Source organism: Schistocerca piceifrons, chromosome 8 (genome assembly GCF_021461385.2).
Source record: "Schistocerca piceifrons isolate TAMUIC-IGC-003096 chromosome 8, iqSchPice1.1, whole genome shotgun sequence".
NCBI classification, from domain to species: domain Eukaryota; kingdom Metazoa; phylum Arthropoda; class Insecta; order Orthoptera; family Acrididae; genus Schistocerca; species Schistocerca piceifrons.
In genome coordinates, this window is record NC_060145.1 from 210472162 (window position 1) to 210494645 (window position 22484).

At 39.6% G+C, this 22484-nt stretch overlaps 1 protein-coding gene across 1 annotated transcript in view; it reads left to right on the forward strand.

Annotated features, from left to right (window-relative positions):
* The window catches only part of LOC124711809 (small G protein signaling modulator 1-like), a 319654-nt gene that overhangs the window by 119617 nt on the left and 177553 nt on the right, over nucleotides 1–22484 (forward strand). Inside the window, exons 11-14 of the mRNA XM_047242033.1 lie at nucleotides 3362–3429; nucleotides 13062–13226; nucleotides 19046–19156; nucleotides 20682–20850. Of these exons, the coding sequence (XP_047097989.1) occupies nucleotides 3362–3429; nucleotides 13062–13226; nucleotides 19046–19156; nucleotides 20682–20850 (513 nt within the window). The remainder of the gene's footprint in view (nucleotides 1–3361; nucleotides 3430–13061; nucleotides 13227–19045; nucleotides 19157–20681; nucleotides 20851–22484) is intronic.

Sequence of the window (22484 nt, forward strand, 5' to 3'; positions counted from 1 at the left end):
GAGGGTTACTGGTATTATGTGAGTTTATGGAGATGCTTCGTGAACTCAGAGGGGAATCCTGGGAGTGAAGATGGTGTTCTATTCATGAAACACTATTTACAGAACCAGCATATGTGACTGACTGCAGAATGATTCTATCGGTGAAATGCATATTTCACATAAAGACCACAAAGACTTTGTCTTTGGTATTTATCATTTCCATTAATTATTCAGTGGAGTCATCAGTGTTATATATTTCCCATTCATAAAATACTTGAATTATTGTTATGCCAGTTGGCCTACCTTTTAACTTAATCTCTTTTGGTTTAAAGGAGAGCACTCATCATAAAGCAGAAGCGTTGAGTTGCTGATATGCACACACAAAAGGAAGAAAAAGCATGCTACCTTTCCTAGTAGAATAATCACACACATACACACACACACACACACACACACACACACACACACACACACACACACACACACACGTGCTCAGCTGGCAATGCGAGAGGGCAATGGCAGGTAATGGGCTGACACAATTGTAGTGGCCAGTGGAAAGCAGCACATGCTGAAGTCGATGTGGGGACATGAACTGGGAGGAGGTGGCACGATGGAGTAAGGGAAAACAGTGTCGGGTGGAGGGTTCAGGGCAGAGGATTACCAAAGACAGAGGCCAGGATTATTATGGCAGCAGACAATGTGTTGTAGGGATAACCCCCATCTGCATGATGACTCAAGTTGTGAAGCAGCTATTGAAAATGAGCATTTTGTGCTCAGCTTCATGTTATGCCACTGGCTGGGCATCTTTGTGGTGGTGGTTATCCATTCCAGTGGACCACTGATTGGTGGTAATACCAAAATAAAATGCTGTGTGGTGTTTGAAGCATAGTTGGGTGCTTTTACTATGCCATCAGAGACCAAGACACCTTGGAAAGCAGCTATGTTGTGTCTGTGTGTATGTCTTTGTTTAACTCTATCTTGTCACAGGATAATGCTGAAAGACAGCAAGTTTTCTTACTTTTATGTGTGCCTGTCAACAACTCAACACTTGTACGTTTTGGTGAGTGGTCTGCCTTAATCCAAAAGTATTTACATTCTACCAGAGCTTTCATACAATATTTGTCACTTAATCATTTATATCCTATCACTCAAATGTTAGGTATTCATTGCATTATGCACCAATTTCTTTGTTAAAGCAATAGCTACACCATTCTTCTGTGACTGTTGGTTTTTACTATAAACTATTCTCAAATCTCCTGGTTTAAACTCACCATTCCCAGCCCATCTTGTCTCACATAGTCCTAAAACATGTAATTGACACTTTGTCATAATCTTACTGACTTCCTCCAGTTTTCCAAGATTTAACAGTGTTCTCACACTCCATGTGCCAACCGTAAATTTATCTTTTTCTGGTCCTCCTGCCCTTTCACCAAGAGGGTTTTGTGGAATGGCAACATGAATAGCCTTGTCATTCATCCTGCCAGACCTAGGGATCCAGAAGTCATGATGAATAGGAATAAATGCAGTATTATATTCTTCCATTGTTGCTACACATGGGATATCCGAATGGATCTTTAATGTAGTATCCAGAATGAGATTTTCACTCTGCAGCGGAGTGTGCGCTGATATGAAACTTCCTGGCAGATTAAAACTGTGTGCCCGACCGAGACTCGAACTCGGGACTTTTGCCTTTCGCGGGCAAGTGCTCTACCAACTGAGTTACCAAAGCACGACTCACCGGGCGTGAGTCGTGCTTCGGTAGCTCAGTTGGTAGAGCACTTGCCCGCGAAAGGCAAAGGTCCCGAGTTCGAGTCTCGGTCGGGCACACAGTTTTAATCTGCCAGGAAGTTTCATATCAGCGCACACTCCACTGCAGAGTGAAAATCTTATTCTGGAAACATCCCCCAGGCTGTGGCTAAGCCATGTCTCCGCACATCCTTTCTTTCAGGAGTGCTAGTTCTGCAAGTTTCGCAGGAGAGCTTCTGTAAAGTTTGGAAGGTAGGAGACGAGTTACTGGCAGAAGTAAAGCTGTGGGTACCGGGCGTGAGTCGTGCTTCGGTAGCTCAGTTGGTAGAGCACTTGCCCGCGAAAGGCAAAGGTCCCGAGTTTGAGTCTCGGTCGGGCACACAGTTTTAATATGCCAGGAAGTTTAATGTAGTAGTTTCCTGCTGCTTTCTACATCACAATGCCCTTAGCTTTGGTGACTCATCTGGCTTCAGGATTAGTTTCCCGTCCCAAAGGCAATGGGGTGCTCCATCTCTATGCACTCATTTGCCTTCCAACGAGACGGTTAGCAGTTGCTAGAGGTTTACTTCTTGTTGTGAGAGACATTTAGTCCCCACCTTTGTTAGCCACCTGAAGCAATGTCTGCTCACCACCACTAGGTGGTGCAGGTTGTGTTTTTCCCTACATTGGAGAGGGGACTGTAAGGCATTCCTATACCTTGCCAGTACTTTTGGGGATGGTTAACGTACGGAAGACTAAACTAAAAAACTGAAAATTCATTCAGTTGTTCACCAGCAAAGTGAAAGCATTTTACAAACAATTCTGAGTTTACAGTAATTAATGGCATCAAAATTAAGAGTATTTATGGACATAGTGAACTTTTTCAGAAGAATAAAGAGGCAATCTCAAGGAAACTAGGTCAAAAGTAAAGACATATGAGAAATGGACCAGATTTTCTTTGAGGAAAGTGCTGTTGTTAAAAGTGAAAAACTAAGTATGTTAATTGTGTCTTAGTGAAGGAGACTGAAAGGTACTCAGTTTAGTAGTGTAGGCCATTACCTTTATATTGAAAAGTAACAAAGCAACTAAAAGAAAAATTAACAGTAAAAATGTGAACACAAGAGCAAAAACTATGAGATGTTCACTAATAATATTGTTATTCATCAAGCAACTACAAAAGCCTCATTATTATACATTCTGTAATGAAGAGTCCTCGGTGGAATGCAAATAAGGGAAGGAGTAAAGGTAGCTACTCGCTCGCCATATAGTTGAGGTGTCGTGTAATGGTTAGGGACACAGACAAGGTTGAAATTGTTGCTAAGCTTTCGGACAATGTCCTCCTTCAGCGTAACTAACACACACACACACACACACACACACACACACACACACACACACACACACACACACAGTGTTTGACATGAGAGGTGTGCAACTGTGCAGGAGTATGGTGTGGGAGTGTTTTAATTAATTGTAAAGGACATTGACCATTGTCTGAAAGCTCAGCAAACATTTTCAATCTCATTTGTGTTCAGCAACCATTTGATGCATTAACTGCTTTTATATCATTTATACTTACCATTATTTGATTATTTATTAATATATCTGTATTTTGCAATGAGATCATAGAGTATACATTGTGTCTTACTTTCTGCAGCATGTATTGGGAGTATGCTATGAATGTACCAATAGAAGAAGTCGTCTATGTTCATTGCCATCAGCAAGGTAAGATATAATAAAAACTGCAAAATTTTTCTTATTTTCTTGGAGCAAATGGCATAATATAAATGTGTATTTCATAAATGCAATGTTTGGGTAGCTGTGGGTGATACAGTACCCATAAAAACTCTTATTGCAAAAAAATATAGACTCATACCATGTTCTAATATCATCAGTACTTAAAGTGCTGAATTTCCCTTGTCAGGAATTTAGTGATTTAGTGTGAGTTTCAATGAAGTAAATACTACAATAATACAATCATGGAAAATCTTGGATTAAGTACAAACATTGATATGAAACAATGTATAAAGCAACTGTTAACCAATGAACCAGTGACTGATAAACTAGGTGTAGAACATTGTATCTCAGCTTCTGAAGTACTTTTTTTAAACATAGCCAGCCCGCCCCTCCTCCCTCTACCCACCCTGTCATTCTGACCATTTGTTCCCATCAGTCTGCCAGCCAATAAATCTTCCCCCTCTCTCTTTCTCTCCCCTCTCCCCTCTCCTCCCTCTCTCCCCTTCCTCTCCCCCTTCAGAAGCATGCCTGTAGGTAGAAGTGCACAGTGTGCAACTTTGCCATTTTAGATGGGGTTGAGGGAGTGAATTAAGTAAACTCTGTTTGCCACAAAGATTGCGAAGGTGAGAGGAGCAAGGTCATCCTCCCTCTTGCAGTAGAGGAACCATAGATGTGCTTTCTTGCAAACATCTACTAATTAGAATTGCTACAAAAATGGTTCAAATGGCTCTGAGCACTATGGGACTTAAAATCTGAGGTCATCAGTCCCCTAGAACTTGTTGTTGTTGTTGTGGTCTTCAGTCCTGAGACTGGTTTGATGCAGCTCTCCATGCTACTCTATCCTGTGCAAGCTTTTTCATCTCCCAGTACCTACTGCAACCTACATCCTTCTGGATCTGCTTAGTGTATTCATCTCTTGGTCTCCCCCTACGATTTTTACCCTCCACGCTGCCCTCCAATACTAAATTGGTGATCCCTTGATGCCTCAGAACATGTCCTACCAACCGATCCCTTCTTCTGGTCAAGTTGTGCCACAAACTTCTCTTCTCCCCAATCCTATTCAATACTTCCTCATTAGTTATGTGATCTACCCATCTAATCTTCAGCATTCTTCTGCAGCACCACATTTCGAAAGCTTCTATTCTCTTCTTGTCCAAACTATTTATCGTCCATGTTTCACTTCCATTCATGGCTACACTCCATACGAATACTTTCAGAAATGACTTCCTGACACTTAAATCAATACTGGATGGTAACAAATTTCTCTTCTTCAGAAATGCTTTCCTTGCCATTGCCAGCCTACATTTTATATCCTCTCTACTTCGAGCATCATCAGTTATTTTGCTCCCCAAATAGCAGAACTCCTTTACTACTTTAAGTGCCTCATTTCCTAATCTAATTCCCTCAGCATCACCTGACTTAATTAGACTACATTCCATTATCCTTGTTTTGCTTTTGTTGATGTTCATCTTATATCCTCCTTTCAAGACACTGTCCATTCCATTCAACTGCTCTTCCAAGTCCTTTGCTGTCTCTGACAGAATTACAATGTCATCGGCGAACCTCAAAGTTTTTATTTCTTCTCCATGAATTTTAATACCTACTCCGAATTTTTCTTTTGTTTCCTTTACTGCTTGCTCAATATACAGATTGAACAACATTGGGGAGAGACTACAACCCTGTCTTACTCCCTTCCCAACCACTGCTTCTCTTTCATGTCCCTCGACTCTTATAACTGCCATCTGGTTTCTGTACAAATTGTAAATAGCCTTTCGCTCCCTGTATTTTACCCCTGCCACCTTTATAATTTGAAAGAGAGTATTCCAGTCAACATTGTCAAAAGTTTTCTCTAAGTCTACAAATGCTAGAAACGTAGGTTTGCCTTTCCTTAATCTTTCTTCTAAGATAAGTCGTAAGGTCAGTATTGCCTCACGTGTTCCAGTGTTTCTACGGAATTCAAACTGATCTTCCCCGAGGTTGGCTTCTACTAGTTTTTCCATTCGTCTGTAAAGAATTCGTGTTAGTATTTTGCAGCTGTGACTTATTAAGCTGATAGTTCGGTAATTTTCACATCTGTCAACACCTGCTTTCTGTGGGATTGGAATTATTATATTCTTCTTGAAGTCTGAGGGTATTTCGCCTGTTTCATACATCTTGCTCACCAGATGGTAGAGTTTTGTCAGGACTGGCTCTCCCACGGCCGTCAGTAGTTCCAATGGAATATTGTCTACTCCGGGGGCCTTGTTTCGACTCAGGTCTTTCAGTGCTCTGTCAAACTCTTCACGCAGTATCGTATTTCCCATTTCATCTTCATCTACATCCTCTTCCATTTCCATAATATTGTCCTCAAGTACATCGCCCTTGTATAGACCCTCTATATACTCCTTCCACCTTTCTGCTTTCCCTTCTTTGCTTAGAACTGGGTTTCCATCTGAGCTCTTGATATTCATACAAGTCGTTCTCTTATCTCCAAAGGTCTCTTTAATTTTCCTGTAGGTGGTATCTATCTTACCCCTAGTGAGATAGGCCTCTACATCCTTACATTTGTCCTCTACCCATCCCTGCTTAGCCATTTTGCACTTCCTGTCGATCTCCTTTTTGAGACGTTTGTATTCCTTTTTGCCTGTTTCACTTACTGCATTTTTATATTTTCTCCTTTCATCAATTAAATTCAATAATTCTTCTGTTACCCAAGGATTTCTACTAGCCCTCGTCTTTTTACCTACTTGATCCTCTGCTGCCTTCACTACTTCATCCCTCAAAGCTACCCATTCTTCTTCTACTGTATTTATTTCCCCCATTCCTGTCAATTGCTCCCTTATGCTCTCCCTGAATCTCTGTACAACCTCTGGTTCTTTTAGTTTATCCAGGTCCCATCTCCTTAAATTCCCACCTTTTTGCAGTTTCTTCAGTTTTAATCTACAGGTCATAACCAATAGATTGTGGTCAGAGTCCACATCTGCCCCTGGAAATGTCTTACAATTTAAAACCTGGTTCCTAAATCTCTGTCTTACCATTATATAATCTATCTGATACCTTTTAGTATCTCCAGGGTTCTTCCATGTATACAACCTTCTTTCATGATTCTTAAACCAAGTGTTAGTTATGATTATGTTGTGCTCTGTGCAAAATTCTACCAGGCGGCTTCCTCTTTCATTTCTGTCCCCCAATCCATATTCACCTACTATGTTTCCTTCTCTCCCTTTTCCTACACTCGAATTCCAGTCACCCATGACTATTAAATTTTCGTCTCCCTTCACAATCTGAATAATTTCTTTTATTTCATCATACATTTCTTCAATTTCTTCGTCATCTGCAGAGCTAGTTGGCATATAAACTTGTACTACTGTAGTAGGTGTGGGCTTCGTATCTATCTTGGCCACAATAATGCGTTCACTATGCTGTTTGTAGTAGCTTACCCGCATTCCTATTTTCCTATTCATTATTAAACCTACTCCTGCATTACCCCTATTGGACTTTGTGTTTATAACCCTGTAGTCACCTGACCAGAAGTCTTGTTCCTCCTGCCACCGAACTTCACTAAGTCCCACTATATCTAACTTTAACTTATCCATTTCCCTTTTTAAATTTTCTAACCTACCTGCCCGATTAAGGGATCTGACATTCCACGCTCCGATCCGTAGAACGCCAGTTTTCTTTCTCCTGATAACGACATCCTCTTGAGTAGTCCCCGCCCGGAGATCCGAATGGGGGACTATTTTACCTCCGGAATATTTTACCCAAGAGGACGCCATCATCATGTAATCATACAGTAAAGCTGCATGCCCTCGGGAAAAATTACGGCTGTAGTTTACCCTTGCTTTCAGCCGTTCGCAGTACCAGCACAGCAAGGCCGTTTTGATTATTGTTACAAGGCCAGATCAGTCAATCATCCAGACTGTTGCCCTTGCAACTACTGAAAAGGCTGCTGCCCCTCTTCAGGAACCACTTGTTTGTCTGGCCTCTAAACAGGTACCCCTCCGTTGTGGTTGCACCTACGGTACGGCTATCTGTATCGCTGAGGCACGCAAGCCTCCCCACCAACCTAAGGACATCACACACATCCATGCCCGAGGCAGTATTCAAACCTGCAACCGTAGCGGTCGCGCAGTTCCAGGTTGGAGCGCCTAGAACCGCTCGGCCACACTGGCTGGCAGAATTGCTACACCAGCAACTCAACACAAAACACGCCCAACCAGAAACCTAATTAAGAACTAGGGAGTCAAGACGTACATGTAAACCACATGTGCACACATTTGTGTGTGTGTTTCAGATGAAGTATGTAACAATTTTTTTCCCCTGCTGCTCAGTTCCTCCTCTGCACTGAATGGTTGTCTTCCCTTATACCAAAAATGTATTATTGGTGTAGAAAATTCAACTGTGGCATGGAAGGGATTGTGCAGGGAACTGCCTAAACACCCATTGGATGCAGTGTTGGGAGGGATGGCCTCAGCTAGCTACAAATGTGTTACAAATTATTTTGTGATGTTTGGTTAAGACTTATATATCTTTGAGGATTCTTAAAAGTTCCCTTTGCTGAGCTTATACCCACCTTATGAGTACTGTAATGCATATTCCAGCCAGCCAGGCAGTGCATCGTGCAATAAGATCTTTGACTTTGTTCGTGTTTTTGGTCCTACAATGAAATAAACCATGTGGTATATGGGTCCTAATTTGCTTCGATGCTCAAGACCTACTTGTTTTATGCTTTTCCATTTTTCTTTAATTTTATACTGAATGCTTCTTATAGGTGGCCAGTAAAAGTTCTTTGCAATATTGGGGGATGATTGGTTTTTCCTGCTCTAGGAAAACTTCGTAAAACTGCCTTGAAGCTATAAATAAAGAATCCAGTATTTTAGAAGAAAATGCTAGGTTTTTGTAATGTTTTCTCGAAGCAAATTCTTCTAACCTTTCTTAAAAGAAACGTTGATGCAATACTAGGGCTACTAATGCACTTAAGCTGAGAAAATGCATCTTAATTTTTTTCTGTATTTTTAGTATCCACACTGTTTGTCGAGTTACTCCAAAAGACAATACCATATTTAATAATGGATTCAAAGTAGCTTCTATATGCTACTATTCATGTGTCCATGTCAGTTGCAGTTGATAATATTTGCACTGCAAATGCACAGCTGCTCAGTTTGTTTGCCAGGTATAGCTGAAACCAAGTTTCTAAGGTTCTGAGGATACTGATCACAGATTTGGGAATTTTTTCCAAATCCTGTTCTTCAACTAAGACAGAAGTATCATCTGTGAACAGCATTGATAGGGAGCTGATACTTAATGGTAAGTCATTAATAACAAAGGGAAATAGGACTGGGCCTAATATGGAGCCTTGTGGAACACCCTGAGATATTTTTTTCCAGCCAGATAAATAATATGGACCATTTGAAGAAATGCTAACCTTTTGCTTTCTGTTGGCTAAGTAGGATTTAAGCCACTGTAGGGCACTGCCAGTAATGCCATACTTTTCAAGTTTGTAAACAAGCAATGCATGGTTTACAGAATCAAACACCTTTGTGAGGTCGCATAAAATTCCTGCCACCTTATTTCTCTTGTCTAATGATGTATTTATTTTCTCAATGAAACTGTTTACTGCATCTATGGTGTTTTTCCCATGCTGAAAAACAAATTGATTGTTTAGAATAACAGAATATTTTGCAACGAAGTTTTGGATTTGTGCAACAACAAGTTTTTCAAATATTTTAGATAGAACTGGGAGATTTGATATAGAACAATAATTTCCCATGATCTCTCTTGATCCGTTCTTGAAAAATGGTTTGACTCCAGCATATTTCAGTACCTCTGGGAAACAGCCCTCTTCAAAACATTGATTTATTATTGAGCTGGTGGGTTTACAATTCTGTTGTGTACCACTTTAATAACCTTGGTGGGTATTCCATCCCAAGCTGCAGATTTTTTTGTTTCTTAATTTTAGAATAGCATTTTCTACATCCTCCACAGAAACTTTTAAGAATTTTGCAAAGTTTTCAGAGTTTTCACCTAGGCCAAAGGGATTTACTTTGTTGTGATAATGTGTTACATCTACATCAGACTTTGCTACACTCATAAAGAATTTATTATAGTACTCTGGTATTTGAGCTGGATTTACAATAATATTTCCTTCAGTGTCAATTTTTGAAATTTCGTGGTTGCAGGCTTTAACATCTAATTCAGATTTAATGACTGATCACACAGCTTTTGTCTTATTATTATGATTTAAAATTAGCCTGTTATTTACCAGTTGTTTTGCTGCCCTGACAAATCTTTTAAATATGGTTTTATAGAGTCTAACATATTTAATGAAATTAATATCTTTATTATATTTTAGTCCTCTGTGCAGTTGCTTTTTCATTACACTGGAAAATGAAATAAAAGTCAAAGCCAAGTAAACCTGTTTGCTTTAAAGGTATGGGAGCATTTAACATCTCCTGTTAGCTTCGTTTTTTGCAGTTCTACCTTACTTGTCTGTGTAAGCAAGAACTTCAACTACATATTTGTCTAATTCAACTAAATCTGGCAAATGCATTATAAGTAGTGCATTACAAAATGAAAACTTGTAATCCAGTCAGTTGTTCTGAAACTGCCAATGTTTTATTTCCACAAAACATTGGGATTGTCTCTCCACACATACCATATCTACATTTTAGGATAGAATGAAACTGGTCTTTTGTTGGAACTGTACAAAAAGTTACAAATAAGAATTTCTTAAATAATAAGACCAGTATTGCTGTACTGAGTCTCCCTTAATTAGAAGTGTTTTGATATATTCAATCAGACCCCCTAGAACATAGGTTGCCAAGAGCAATCTTTGGGCATGAATTAGGATAAAACGTCAAAATCTTGTACAAAATCTATATCCTAACTTCAAAAGCAAAGCAGGAAAGTTACGTCATTCATTTCTCCTAAATTGTGACTGTAATCTAAAGGCTGTCAATTAAACTGAATGCTTAGGATTTAAAATTGTGAACAACAATGGAAACTGAAACAAAGACATAGATAATGTTGTGGGGAAGGCAAATGGAAGATTGCGCTTTATTTGCAGAACACTTTAAGGGGTTGCAACTAAAGAGACTGCATGTCTATCCTCTTCTGGAATATTGCTGCGTGGTATGGGCTCCTTGCCAGACAGGATTGATGGAGGACATCAAAAAAGTTCAGAGAATTCTGAAACAGAGGATGGAGAGTCATGGATATGACACTCAAGTTGGTATGCAAACATTAAAACAAAGGCTTTTTTGTTTCAGTGAGTTCTTCTCATGAAATTTCAATCACAAACTCTCTCTTCTGAATGCAGAAATATTTTGTTGACGCCTACATGCATAGGGAATAATGATCATCATAATAAAATAAGTGAAATCACAGCTCGCACAGAAGATTGAAGTGTCATTTTTTCTGCTTGCTGTTCAAGAGTGGAGTGCTAGAGAAATAGTCTGAAAGTGGTTCCGTGAACCCTGTGCTGGGCACTTCAGTGTTCACTTGCAGATTAGTCATTAGATGTAGATGTAAATGATGATAGCTGTCTGTTGATTGGGTTTATATTTTGTTTCAGATGTTGACTTCAAAATAAAACGTGGAAGACACATGCTAAACATAACAAAACTACTGTAGAAGAATGAATGTAACTCCATCCTATGTCTGGAGTGTGGGAATACAGCTGGTCAATTTCCAGTAATACAATACCAATTGCCGTTATTTAGGTTTTATTTTTAGGCTATCAGTTTCGACAATACATTATGTCATCTTCAGGCCTGCTCAAATCGAGTAACTTTCGTATTACAAAATATAGCAGCACTTTTAACTGGACTCGTGAAGATTATTATGGCCATGCGTGCTCCTTGGACAACTGTCAGCAACTCACTGCTGACAGCTGTCCAAGGAGCATTAAAGAACATACTATTTTGACTCTTGAGGAAGTGAAAAAAAAAAAAAAAAAAAAAAAAAATATTCAGCACAACCTTGCAGAGTTTGCGCAGCACACTGTAAAAGAACTAAAACGAGATACTACTGCCAGTTTTGTGAGGTACAGTTAGCAAAGGCATGTGTTTCTAGAGGTATCACACCCTTATGAATATTAGAACATCATATGAACATGTCTGCCAAGTTTCATCAGCATCAGACACCGGTAAGAGCAGCACATCATACAAGAATCGCTGGGAACTACAACAATAACTGTGGCATAACAGCCAGCATGCAGTGTGTTAGTATCATACACTGAGACAAGGTTGCAGGGTGTCACCAATCTTTTTCAATTTATATGTAGAAGTGGCTCTCCGAAAGTGGAAGAACAGCTGTGGGAGAAAGGAATTATTATAAATGATGTACAACTGTTTACTTTAAGTTTTTCTGGTGATCAAGCTGCTGTAGCAAAAGATGAATTTGATATCAAGTTCATGATATGGCGTTTATGACAGGAAAATGATAAAAAGGGACTGTGTGAGTCAAGACAGAAGCAGAATACCTGATAGTGAATAGTGACACTAAATTTGAGGTTCACATCAATGATGCGGCAGTTATGAAACAAGAAGAAAAATTTAAATATCTGGGGCATATATTGACAAAAATGGACTGGGTACTACAGAAATAGAATTCAGAATACAACGAAGTAGAATAGTAATAGGGTTTATGAATTTTTTTTGGTGGGACAAGAAAACCTCTAATAACAGTAAGAAAAGAGTGGGTAGGCTAATGGTTGTATCTGTTCTATGCTATGGGTCACAACTATGGATTTTAAATGCTTACATGAAAAGAAGAATAAGAGCTGTGGAAATGGATTATTTACGGAGTGCCAGAATATCAAGAATCGAAAAGAAGGCTAATGATGAAGTGAAAACTCGAATGAAGGCAGATGAAACACTGACAGACAGAATTTAAAGAAAACCTCAAAAGTGATATGGATATTTGTTGAGAATTCCAGATCATTGATGGCCAAATAAAATTTTTGAATGGAAACCACCTGGCAGAAGTAAACACAGGAGACTGCAACGTTCTTAGAATGACCACATCAGTGGAATAATGAAGCATAATTGAATTTGCAAGGAGGATGCACTGAATGGAGAGGCTTGACAGAAGATAACAGGAATACAACAAAATGTTGTCATTAATTTATCTCTGTGTTAATTAATCCTGTAATAATAATAATAATAATAATAATAATAATAATAATAATAATAATAATAATAATAATAATAATTTTTCTTTTTATTCATAAACAGTGTTGTATGTTATTTCCTTTTCACTATTTTTCTTTCTTGTAGCTTTTACGTAAAGTGCATCAAGCTCTGTGACCTGTGAAGTTTTCGTGTGTCATATGTAGTACATATACTGTATATTACCATCTACTTCTGTATAGTTTGGGAAAAATGGTCCATTGCAGCCTTACAATTAATTAATGAGGAGTGAGGAGGTCACACAAAGAAATTAGTGGTCTCTTTAGTGTCTGGAATAATTATTTTGTACTAAGTGATAAGATAAGACTTTCCTGAAACCATTACATTTTGTCTTTCTTTCCTAGATGACAACTTTAAGGTGTTACTAGTGGAAATTGTTTTTCTAAATTGTTCATCTTTATTACATATGTGTAGTAGGATATTATAAATCATCTATACTTCTCTTTTTAGCTGACAGTGGTGGAACTGTTGTCTTGGTGATGCAAGATGGAGTCCAGAAACCTCCAATACATTTTCCTTGTGGAGGTCACCTTTTGTCATTTCTGTCTTGCCTTGAGAATGGTTTGCTACCACATGGACAGCTGGACCCCCCACTATGGTCACAGAGAGGAAGAGGTAAGATATTTCATTATGTGCTGAATGTAATTTTCAGTACTTAAAAATGTGCTGATTGTGATTGGTTTGTGCAGTGTTGTTGAACTGAGCCAGTCTTTTGTATTTTCTCAGATTTTATTTGTTTGAAGAGACAGTTTCTGTGAAAGGAATTTTTATACTGTCTTGTGTTTCTCATTAATGGGGCTTCGAGTAAACAAGACTTTCCTCCACATAATCAGAAAACACAAAGATAAATAAATGAGGCTCAAACAGCCACAATTGTATTTTAAATATTCAATGTCATATTCTTTGGTATTGTGCTAGCCCCTCGCAGCACATTGCTTGTAGTGGTTCCATGCTTTCCTAGGCTGCTTCAGCTATCTGTGAGGCAGGAAGTTTCTTCTTTTATGCATTTACTTTCCACCTCATGCTTTTGATTCTGCTGCATGACTGGATACCCACCTACTATAATTGCTGGCTACTGGTACTGGAAAACAGCTCAGCTAATAGGGAGACTTCTGCCAACCTAGCCTCAGTCTCAGTCTTGGTCTTCTTGCAGCGTCAGCATTGATTTCAACCCCACTCCTGCATTGTGTTGGACATGCCACGTGGTTATGTGCTTCATCCTGAGATGCTTATTGTGAAGTTTTAAGCCTCACCTGTGCCACACCGTCTCTGCACAGCCTGGTGTGTAAATCGGAGTGTCACGCTGCAAGACATTCTGACCAGCGAGTGTTAGTATCCACATTAGTACTGTCAGATTTCCAAGCTCCAACCGTTACTGCCTGTGCACTCGTCTCGTGTGTTTACTGTGTACATCCTGTGCAATTGCGCATACCAGCAGCAACTTCTGTTTTTGTGCTGTGGACACTGGTGTGCTTTGCATCATGAGCTTTTTTTCTGTGTGTTTCACCACCCCTTGTGCAACCTAGCAGCCTTGGCTTCTATCACAGAATCAACCAAAATCTCGCTGCATGGGACTGCCACTCCAGTGCCATACAACATCATGCCTCTCAGAACTGGAACACTGCAATACTGACTGCATGTGCAGCTCACGACAACATGACCAATAATGGCCAACCCCTGGTACCAAACTCCACCCCAATGCCCACACCAGCCCCTGCATCTGCTGTCAACAATCCTCGTGGCATCGAAGTGCTGACTTCCGAATTCCCACATGCTGCCACCACACCATCCAGCAGTTTTGCGTCCCAACTGCCGTCCTCAGTGAACGCTATCTTTGTTGGCTGCACCATCACACAGGATGTCCCCAAGTTCGCTGTGCTGATCAGTCAACTCAAGCCAACAAATGAAGTGGAGATCTGCAATGTCATCGCATTGCCCTCAGCCAATGATCATTACAAGACACTCTGGCACTGTCTCGTGATGCAACATCATCTGAAATGTAGTGTGTCTGGGACCTCCTTTCCCTCAAATGGTGTGGGTACCAGCAAACCTCATTATTCCTGCAACTCCTCCAAAGCCTGACAAAGCCACACATGGTCTCTGATGGCCTCCTATACAACGTATGACTGGCTCTCCTCCCGGCCCCAATACAGATAGCTGTGGTGTCACATGCTGATCTCTCCCTCACTGATGCTGCCAGCCTCACTGGCGGGATGCACGAGACCCTGGCCCCCCTGCCTGTGACTGCCGCTGCCACATGCCAACCACACCCCCACCCTATGCAGTCAGCTGGCCATCGCTCTGCCAGCCGCCCAGCTGTGTACTCCCCCTTGCTGCTCAACATGCTGTAAATGATGTCACCAGCTGCTCCCGTCCCCACTGATGTGCAGCACAGTGCACAGCACCTGGAAGTATATGACATCCTTTCTCACCTCTGTGCCATCATGGCAATGCTGTAGGCGACTGTAGCCCACCTCACTTGTGACCAATGCTGTGCAGTTCCAGGCATTGGCACAACAGTGGTTACTGCTGCTGCATCTTCTGCTGCCCTGCCGACACCTCTTGTGACATGGCTGGTCTCTGATGGTACCGCAAGCACTTCAGCCTGGATGCTGTGAAGTGCAGGGAGCCCTGATCTGGACACCTAAACACCAGTGGCTACTGTGTTTAGGCACAGCTGGCTGCTGCTTGATCTCAAAGCACCTGCTTGTCTCTGATGCTCACTCCACCACGCCATTCCTGATTGACATCAGCTCCATGTTATCTGTCTCCCACTTGAAACACTCCCTATTAAACCCCCTGTTATTGACTAGTGGATTATAGCGTAACAATTTAAAATGGTTTGAGCATGTGCAACTGATGAGGTGGATTGGGTAATATTTGCACGGTAGTTGTTTCGTATTATATCCAACGAAGCTAATTAGGGTGTCAGGTAGCAATAATCGGTACATACTTTGTTGTCAATGTTCTATATCTTTTGTCTAAACAGCATGAATGAGGCAGTTACTCCCTTCGTCTGACAAAGTTATAAGGGTTAACTCATCACAGGTCACCTATTAATGTTGTCACATACCAATATTCTTCATGTGACACTGAATACACGATCCTTACTGCAATCCAAATCCTGCGTATCTAGCGAGGATGTCGTGTAATCACGGTGTGCACAAATGAACACTTCAACACACCAAACAAATTACACTATTAACGCCTGGAGGTTAGGCCCGTGGCTTTTGGTGACACACACAGCCGTTAAACAATTGTAAACGCGGTTGGCCATCCTGCCACAATCCGTCCTGCTCACTTAGCAGCCAACAACTTACTTGTTCGGAGTCTCGACACTGAATATCCTTTGGTGGGCACTCAACTATCGACAGTACATACTGCAACCTGCGTGAGGCAAAGATATGTTGTTCTTAGTACATAAGGGGCAGTTGACCGCTTACACGCTGAAGCTCGTACAGGACTCTGGCACTGCCTCGGCGATCCTCCTGATAGTAGCAAGTAACTCCACCATCACCACCTACAGCATATATCACTGTACCCTTGACCTTGGCCTAGAATGGGATCAGCCTGGACCTTCACCATCACCAATGCACTGACCCCATTATCAGAGTGGACTTCGAGTATTGCGTCTGCTCCCTGAGGTTACCGGCCAATGCCTCATTGACAGCATTACAGGAGAACAACAAAGTGCACCACTTCTTTGTTTTCATTAATATGACGCAGGTGATGTATTCCGGCCTTTTCATTGACCTCCTGCCTGAATTTCATGCTCTCATGTGCCCATCCAGAGTTCCTTAGGAGGTCCACTATTCAATTGTCTGCTACATTGACACCATCCCCATACCACCAATCTTGTACAAGATTGCCAAGCCCGACTTTGACCAGCTGCTTTGTCCTGATGAGGAGTGTTCTAGTGAAAGATGCATGCAGACAGCACATCCCCACAGTAAGCAAGTAATGGATGAGAAAAGCCTACAATTGAAAATTTTCAACTAAATAAAAAATAAAAATGTATACTAGTGAAAAAAAATTATTTCAGTTGTGACGTACACAGTATTAATAAACTGTTTTTACAGCAACTGCTGTTATCACACATGCACAAATAGAGAATTTTACTGATATTGTTCTAATGGTAATAGTGCAGTGAGGAAGTGATGCATCAGTCAAACCTCATAGTCAGCCGTAGTCACAATGTTGATGCAATTATATTTCTGAAATTGTTGCTGTTAAGACTACACCACATTGTGTACCAACTTACCGCCTCATGCCTGTCTTGTGTGTTATTCTCAGCATTGCACACTACTTGTTTGATTGCTGAATAGCCTTTTATGGATTTTACTGATCCATTTGGGAAGTTATGTGAACCTTATACAAAGTGGATAGTGTCTTTAAAACAGGTTATAAGATGACTATCAAAAAAAGTAAAACAGGGGTAATGTAGTCGAAATAAATCAGGTGATGCAGAGGGATTTAGATTAGGATAGGAGGTAGTAAAAGTAGTAGATTAGTTTTGTTATTTGGGAAGAAAAATCAGGGACGATAGCCAAAGTAGAGAAGATATAAAATACAGACTGGCAGTAGCACAAAAAGCATTTCCTGAGAAAGAGAATTTTGTTAACATTGAATATAAATTTAAATGTTAGGAAGTCTTTTCTTTAGTATTTATCTGGAGTCTAGTCTTATATAGAAGTAAAATGTAGGCTATAAACAACTTGAACAAGAATAGAAGCTTTTGAAATGTGGTGCTACAGAAGATCATTGAAGATTAGATGGGTATATGGAATAACTGATGTCAAGGTACTGAGCTTAAGTGCGTTAAGGCATCAAGGAATTGTCAGTTGGTACAGGAAGTAAGTCTGGGGGATAAAAATTTTATAGGAAGACGAAGGATTGACTACTGTGATGCCTCATATCCATCCTCTCTTGTGTTGAATAACTGGCAGCAATTTCTTGTCAGAGAAAACAAAGAAGACAACATGTCCTGACACTTTGTATAAATTTTTGCTCGGTGTAAAAATTACGCAAAATATCTCTTATGACATTCTTGTTGATGTAATCTAACTCATGCTGTATTTTGCAAACCATCTTCTTAAAGAAATTAAAGAGACGATACTGTAAAAACTTTGACAGCACTGTACTAAAACTGTTGCACAATATGATAATGATATATCTAGTAATCTATGCACTGTGCTGTTGTGCTTCTGTATAAAGTGATTTTCAGTAATTTAATAAACATATTAAAAGACTTCAAATGGGTTACATGTCTTTACCAAAGACTTTCAAATAAAAGAATGACATTAAACTGACTACTACTTTACAGTAGTTTCTAACAGTACCCAGGATGAGTCTTGTTAAACTTCAGGAGTCCCTTTATGCTGACCAGGTTTTTTCTTGTGTTTGCTAGATGAATAGACATTTTTTTTCTTGATGGTCAAGCAAGTGTTGCTGTTTATTTTGCTGCTTTTCTGTGTTATAGCATTTTATTTAAACATAATTTTGTGAGTATGACTCCAAATCTGAGCTTTTTCCACATACATGAGTTGTAAGAGTTGACGGGGAAAGGGGATGGGGGAGGTCGCTCTTGATGCAGCAGGATCTGACTCATAATTTTTCTGAGAGATACAAATTGCATATCAGAGAAGTTCACAGAGGACAAGTCAAAATGTGACACAGAAAAGTTACCAAGGGAACAGTATGGCTACAATGGATGTCAGTGTGCTAATACACAGATTTTGAAAACTTTAAACTGTTGTTTAGTACCCAGTAGGCATCATTACAATGCAGAAACCATGCTCACTATGTAATTTTCCGGTTGTACCTCATAGTGAGGCAATGTAACTGTGTTATGAAATAGGAGCAAATAAAATATTCAGGAAGAACCATTATGAGTCAGATCCTGCTGCATCAAGAGCGACCTCCCCCATCCCCTTTCCCCGTCAACTCTTACAACTCATGTATGTGGAAAAAGCTCAGATTTGGAGTCATACTCACAAAATTATGTTTAAATAAAATGCTATAACACAGAAAAGCAGCAAAATAAACAGCAACACTTGCTTGACCATCAAGAAAAAAAATGTCTATTCATCTAGCAAACACAAGAAAAAACCTGGTCAGCATAAAGGGACTCCTGAAGTTTAACAAGACTCATCCTGGGTACTGTTAGAAACTACTGTAAAGTAGTGCTGAATAATTTTGTGAGTGAAGAGCATAAATTTGTTATTTGTACAAACACGTGAGTGGTTGAGACTAAAATTGTGAGAAATATGAAATAGAGTGTCCTAAAATTGTGGTTTCACAATGAAGTAATCAGCAATATTGCATTGTTACAAATATTTCTCAATTGTTTGCTGTACTTTTTAAGGTTAATAGCTGATCACTGTACAGTTATTGTAGTTCTACATTGTTTCTGACAGTATGTTTGAAATGTGCAGGCAAAGTTTTTCCACGTCTTCGAAGAAAGGGGCGAGCTCCAGCACAACAAGAAAGTGAATCATCTGATTATGTATTTCGTATTGTCAGCAAGACAAATCATGAAGACTTTTGTAAGTACGGTTATTTTGGAAAAAATTCTCTTTGTTCTTTTCATTTATAGATATGAGTGTTCATATATTTTTTTGTTGATAGGTCCTCCTCATATTGCTATTACTGAAATTGTTTCATATTATGAACATTCTCTCCAGCTAGTCAAACCAAAGCAAATGCATCCTAGGTCATCTGGCTGTCAGGATTTAAGGGCTAAAAAGACCCCATCCTACTCTTTCAGCTAGTATTATTTAAATGGCTCTCTCAACTCTTCATTGAGTTTCGTTTTCAATACCCATTACTTATTAATGAATCAAACAATGTATGAAATGTGTTTCTTCAAAAGATCTAAAAAATTTTAACTGCTTTATTTGTTATCTAGCTCTGTTTAACACTGTAATGTAGTTAGAGCTTTGAAGTGGCTTCCTAATCACTGCCTTAAAAAGACATCTTAGAAGACCAAAATGAGGTATTTGTACAAAATTATGTTCATTTGGCTGAATTCACACTCCCTCTCCATATCACAGTAGCCTCTTTCTAACTTCTGTATTTTTCTCTTTCACATTGTTAAGTGTCATGTTTCTCTGCTGAAACAACACTACTGGTAATACGCACATTTCATTTCAGGCACATTGGAAATTTATTTGTGAATGCAGCATTCAGTTTCCCAAATGAGCAGTATACCACTTTATTCTCATGGTTCATTTTCATAAGTTGTTTTTTTATGTTATTAAGTATACTAATTACAGTTTTTTATTGAGCACACTGTATCTGGCTCCAGTTGCTAAATTCTCCACAAGTGTGCTTGGATATTTTCTCAAGAGTTTTTGTCATTTCATTTCCATAGGAATATCAGCTTCATATTAAAATATGATGTTATGATGTAACTTATTTATAAGCCATTGTTTATTTGTCTTTGTCTTTGTGAGAAAAGTTTCACATTACACATTTTAAACATCTATAAAACTCTCAATAACAATGAATATACAGAGGTGGGGTACCTGTAGCAGTGTCTTCATGATGGTACTGTAGCACATGGTCTTTCAGATCTTTCACAGATGTGAGTGCTGGCAACAACTTTTTGTGTCACTGTAACTATAGAAATTTCTCTGGTACATATATGCACTTCTAGTGAGCAGTTATCAGATCAGGCCTATTTGTTGCTCTAATTGTCTGCCTCTACAATTTTTACAATATTCGACTGCTCAGAAGATTGAAAACATTTTAAATTCTGTCTGAACAGCTCTGAATTTTCTTATCAATAACATTGAATTGTTCTGCGCCAGCCCTTGTTTCAGAAACTTTAAGCTCAAATAATTTACCTCCGAATAAGAGCTAATATTACATAACATTAAGCTGTAATGTGTTGCCTATAAAGTTTTTAAGCATCTTCCTAAATAATTTTAGATGCCAGATTGTATACCTTTGTTACTGTGTCTACGTTATATATTTTTGTTGCTACTGCCATAACGTTTTTGCTATTTTTGAATTAACTATATGCTTTTATACTTGTGTGGAATGTATTGAAGATGAATAACTTCATAGCAGTAGCGGGCACTGAACTGATGGATCCGTGGCCGTGGCGTAACATACCTGATCCCCAGCGGCTTGTGTCCACGTCTACCGCGAGTAGCTCCACCTCATCATCGAAGTCATTGAGTCTTGATCCAGCACCATCAACACATATTGCAGATGCTGCATCACCTGCACAAGGGTAAGTAGAGTTCATATTTCTAAGTTACGGGTGAAGGGAAACTTCAAGACTAGTTTCTTTATGGGTGAAAATCTGTCATAGAAAAATTTGGAGAGGTGTATGAGATTGATAATGGGAGAGGGAGAGCTAGGTTTGGGTTTGTGTGGGGAAGGGGAAGGGAGGAAGAGCTTAGAAAGGTTGTTTTATCATTGTAATTTCATAATTAAATTTTATTAGCAACTTAAAAAATTTGTTGAGTGAAACAATTAAAAACAAGTTCTAGAAACGAAAGGAAATTTAGGTACAGGAAACACATCATATCAGAATAAATTGCTGCAATTTACATAATCTGGTTCTCTTCAGTGCCTATTTATATTACAGAATTGTACTGAATCCTGTAGGTAACTTCTTCTTTAGACTGACACTGTAAATATTCACAACTACATTATGAATATGTAGTGACTGATTTCAACAAAACAGAATCTTAAAACGGTTGAAGATTCACTTTTACAGCAGAAAACAGCATATCAGTCTCTTGACTCATTTGATGCAACCCGTCATAATTTACTCTCCTGTACCTATCTCTTCATTTCAGTGTAGCACTTACGCCCAATGTCCTCATTTGCTTCTTTTACATACATTGAAGCTCCAAAGAAGCTGGTATAGGCATGTGTATTCAAATACAGAGATATGTAACCAGGCAGAATATGGCACTGTGGTTGTCAACATCTATATAAGACAACAAGTGTCTCACGCAGTTGTTAGATTGGTTACTGCTGCTACATTATCAGGTTATCAAGATTTAAGTGAGTTTGAATGTGGTACTATAGTCGGTGCACGAGTGATGGGACACAGTACCTCCGAGGCTGCGGTGAAGTGGGGATTTTCCCGTAAGACCATTTCACGAGTGTACCGTGAATATCAGGAATCTGGTAAAACATCAAATCTCTGACATTGTTGCCACTGGAAAAAGATTCTGCAAGAACAGGACCAACGATGACTTAGCAGAATCGTTCACTGTGACAGAAGTGCAACCCTTCCACAGATTGCTGCAGATTTCAGTGCTGTGCCATCAACAAGTGTCAGCATGTGAACCATTCAACGAGACATCATCGATATGGGCTTTCGGAGCCGAAGGCCCATTCATGTACGTTTTATGACTGCATGACACAAAGCTTTACACTTCGCTTGGGCCCATCAACACTGACATTGGATTGTTGATGACTGAAAAAATGTTGCCTGCTCGGACGAGTCTCGTTTCAAATTGTATCGAGCAGATGAACATCCACAGGTGTGGAGACAACCTAATGTCAGCAGGAGATTGTTCAAGCTGGTGGAGGTTCTGTAATGGTGTGGGGTGCAGTTGGAGTGATACAGGACCCCTGATATGCCTGGATATGACTCTGACAGGTCACACATACGTAAGCATCCTGCCCAATCACCTGCATCCAGTCACGTCCATTGTGCATCCTGGTGTACTTTGACAATTCCAGCAGCACAATGCAACACTCCACCCACCCAGAATTGCTACAGAATGGCTCCAAGAACATTCTTCTGAGTTTAAACATTTCCACTGGCCAGCAAGCTCCCCAGACATGAACATTATTGAACATATCTGGGATTCCTTGCAACATGCTGTTCAGATCATACTAATA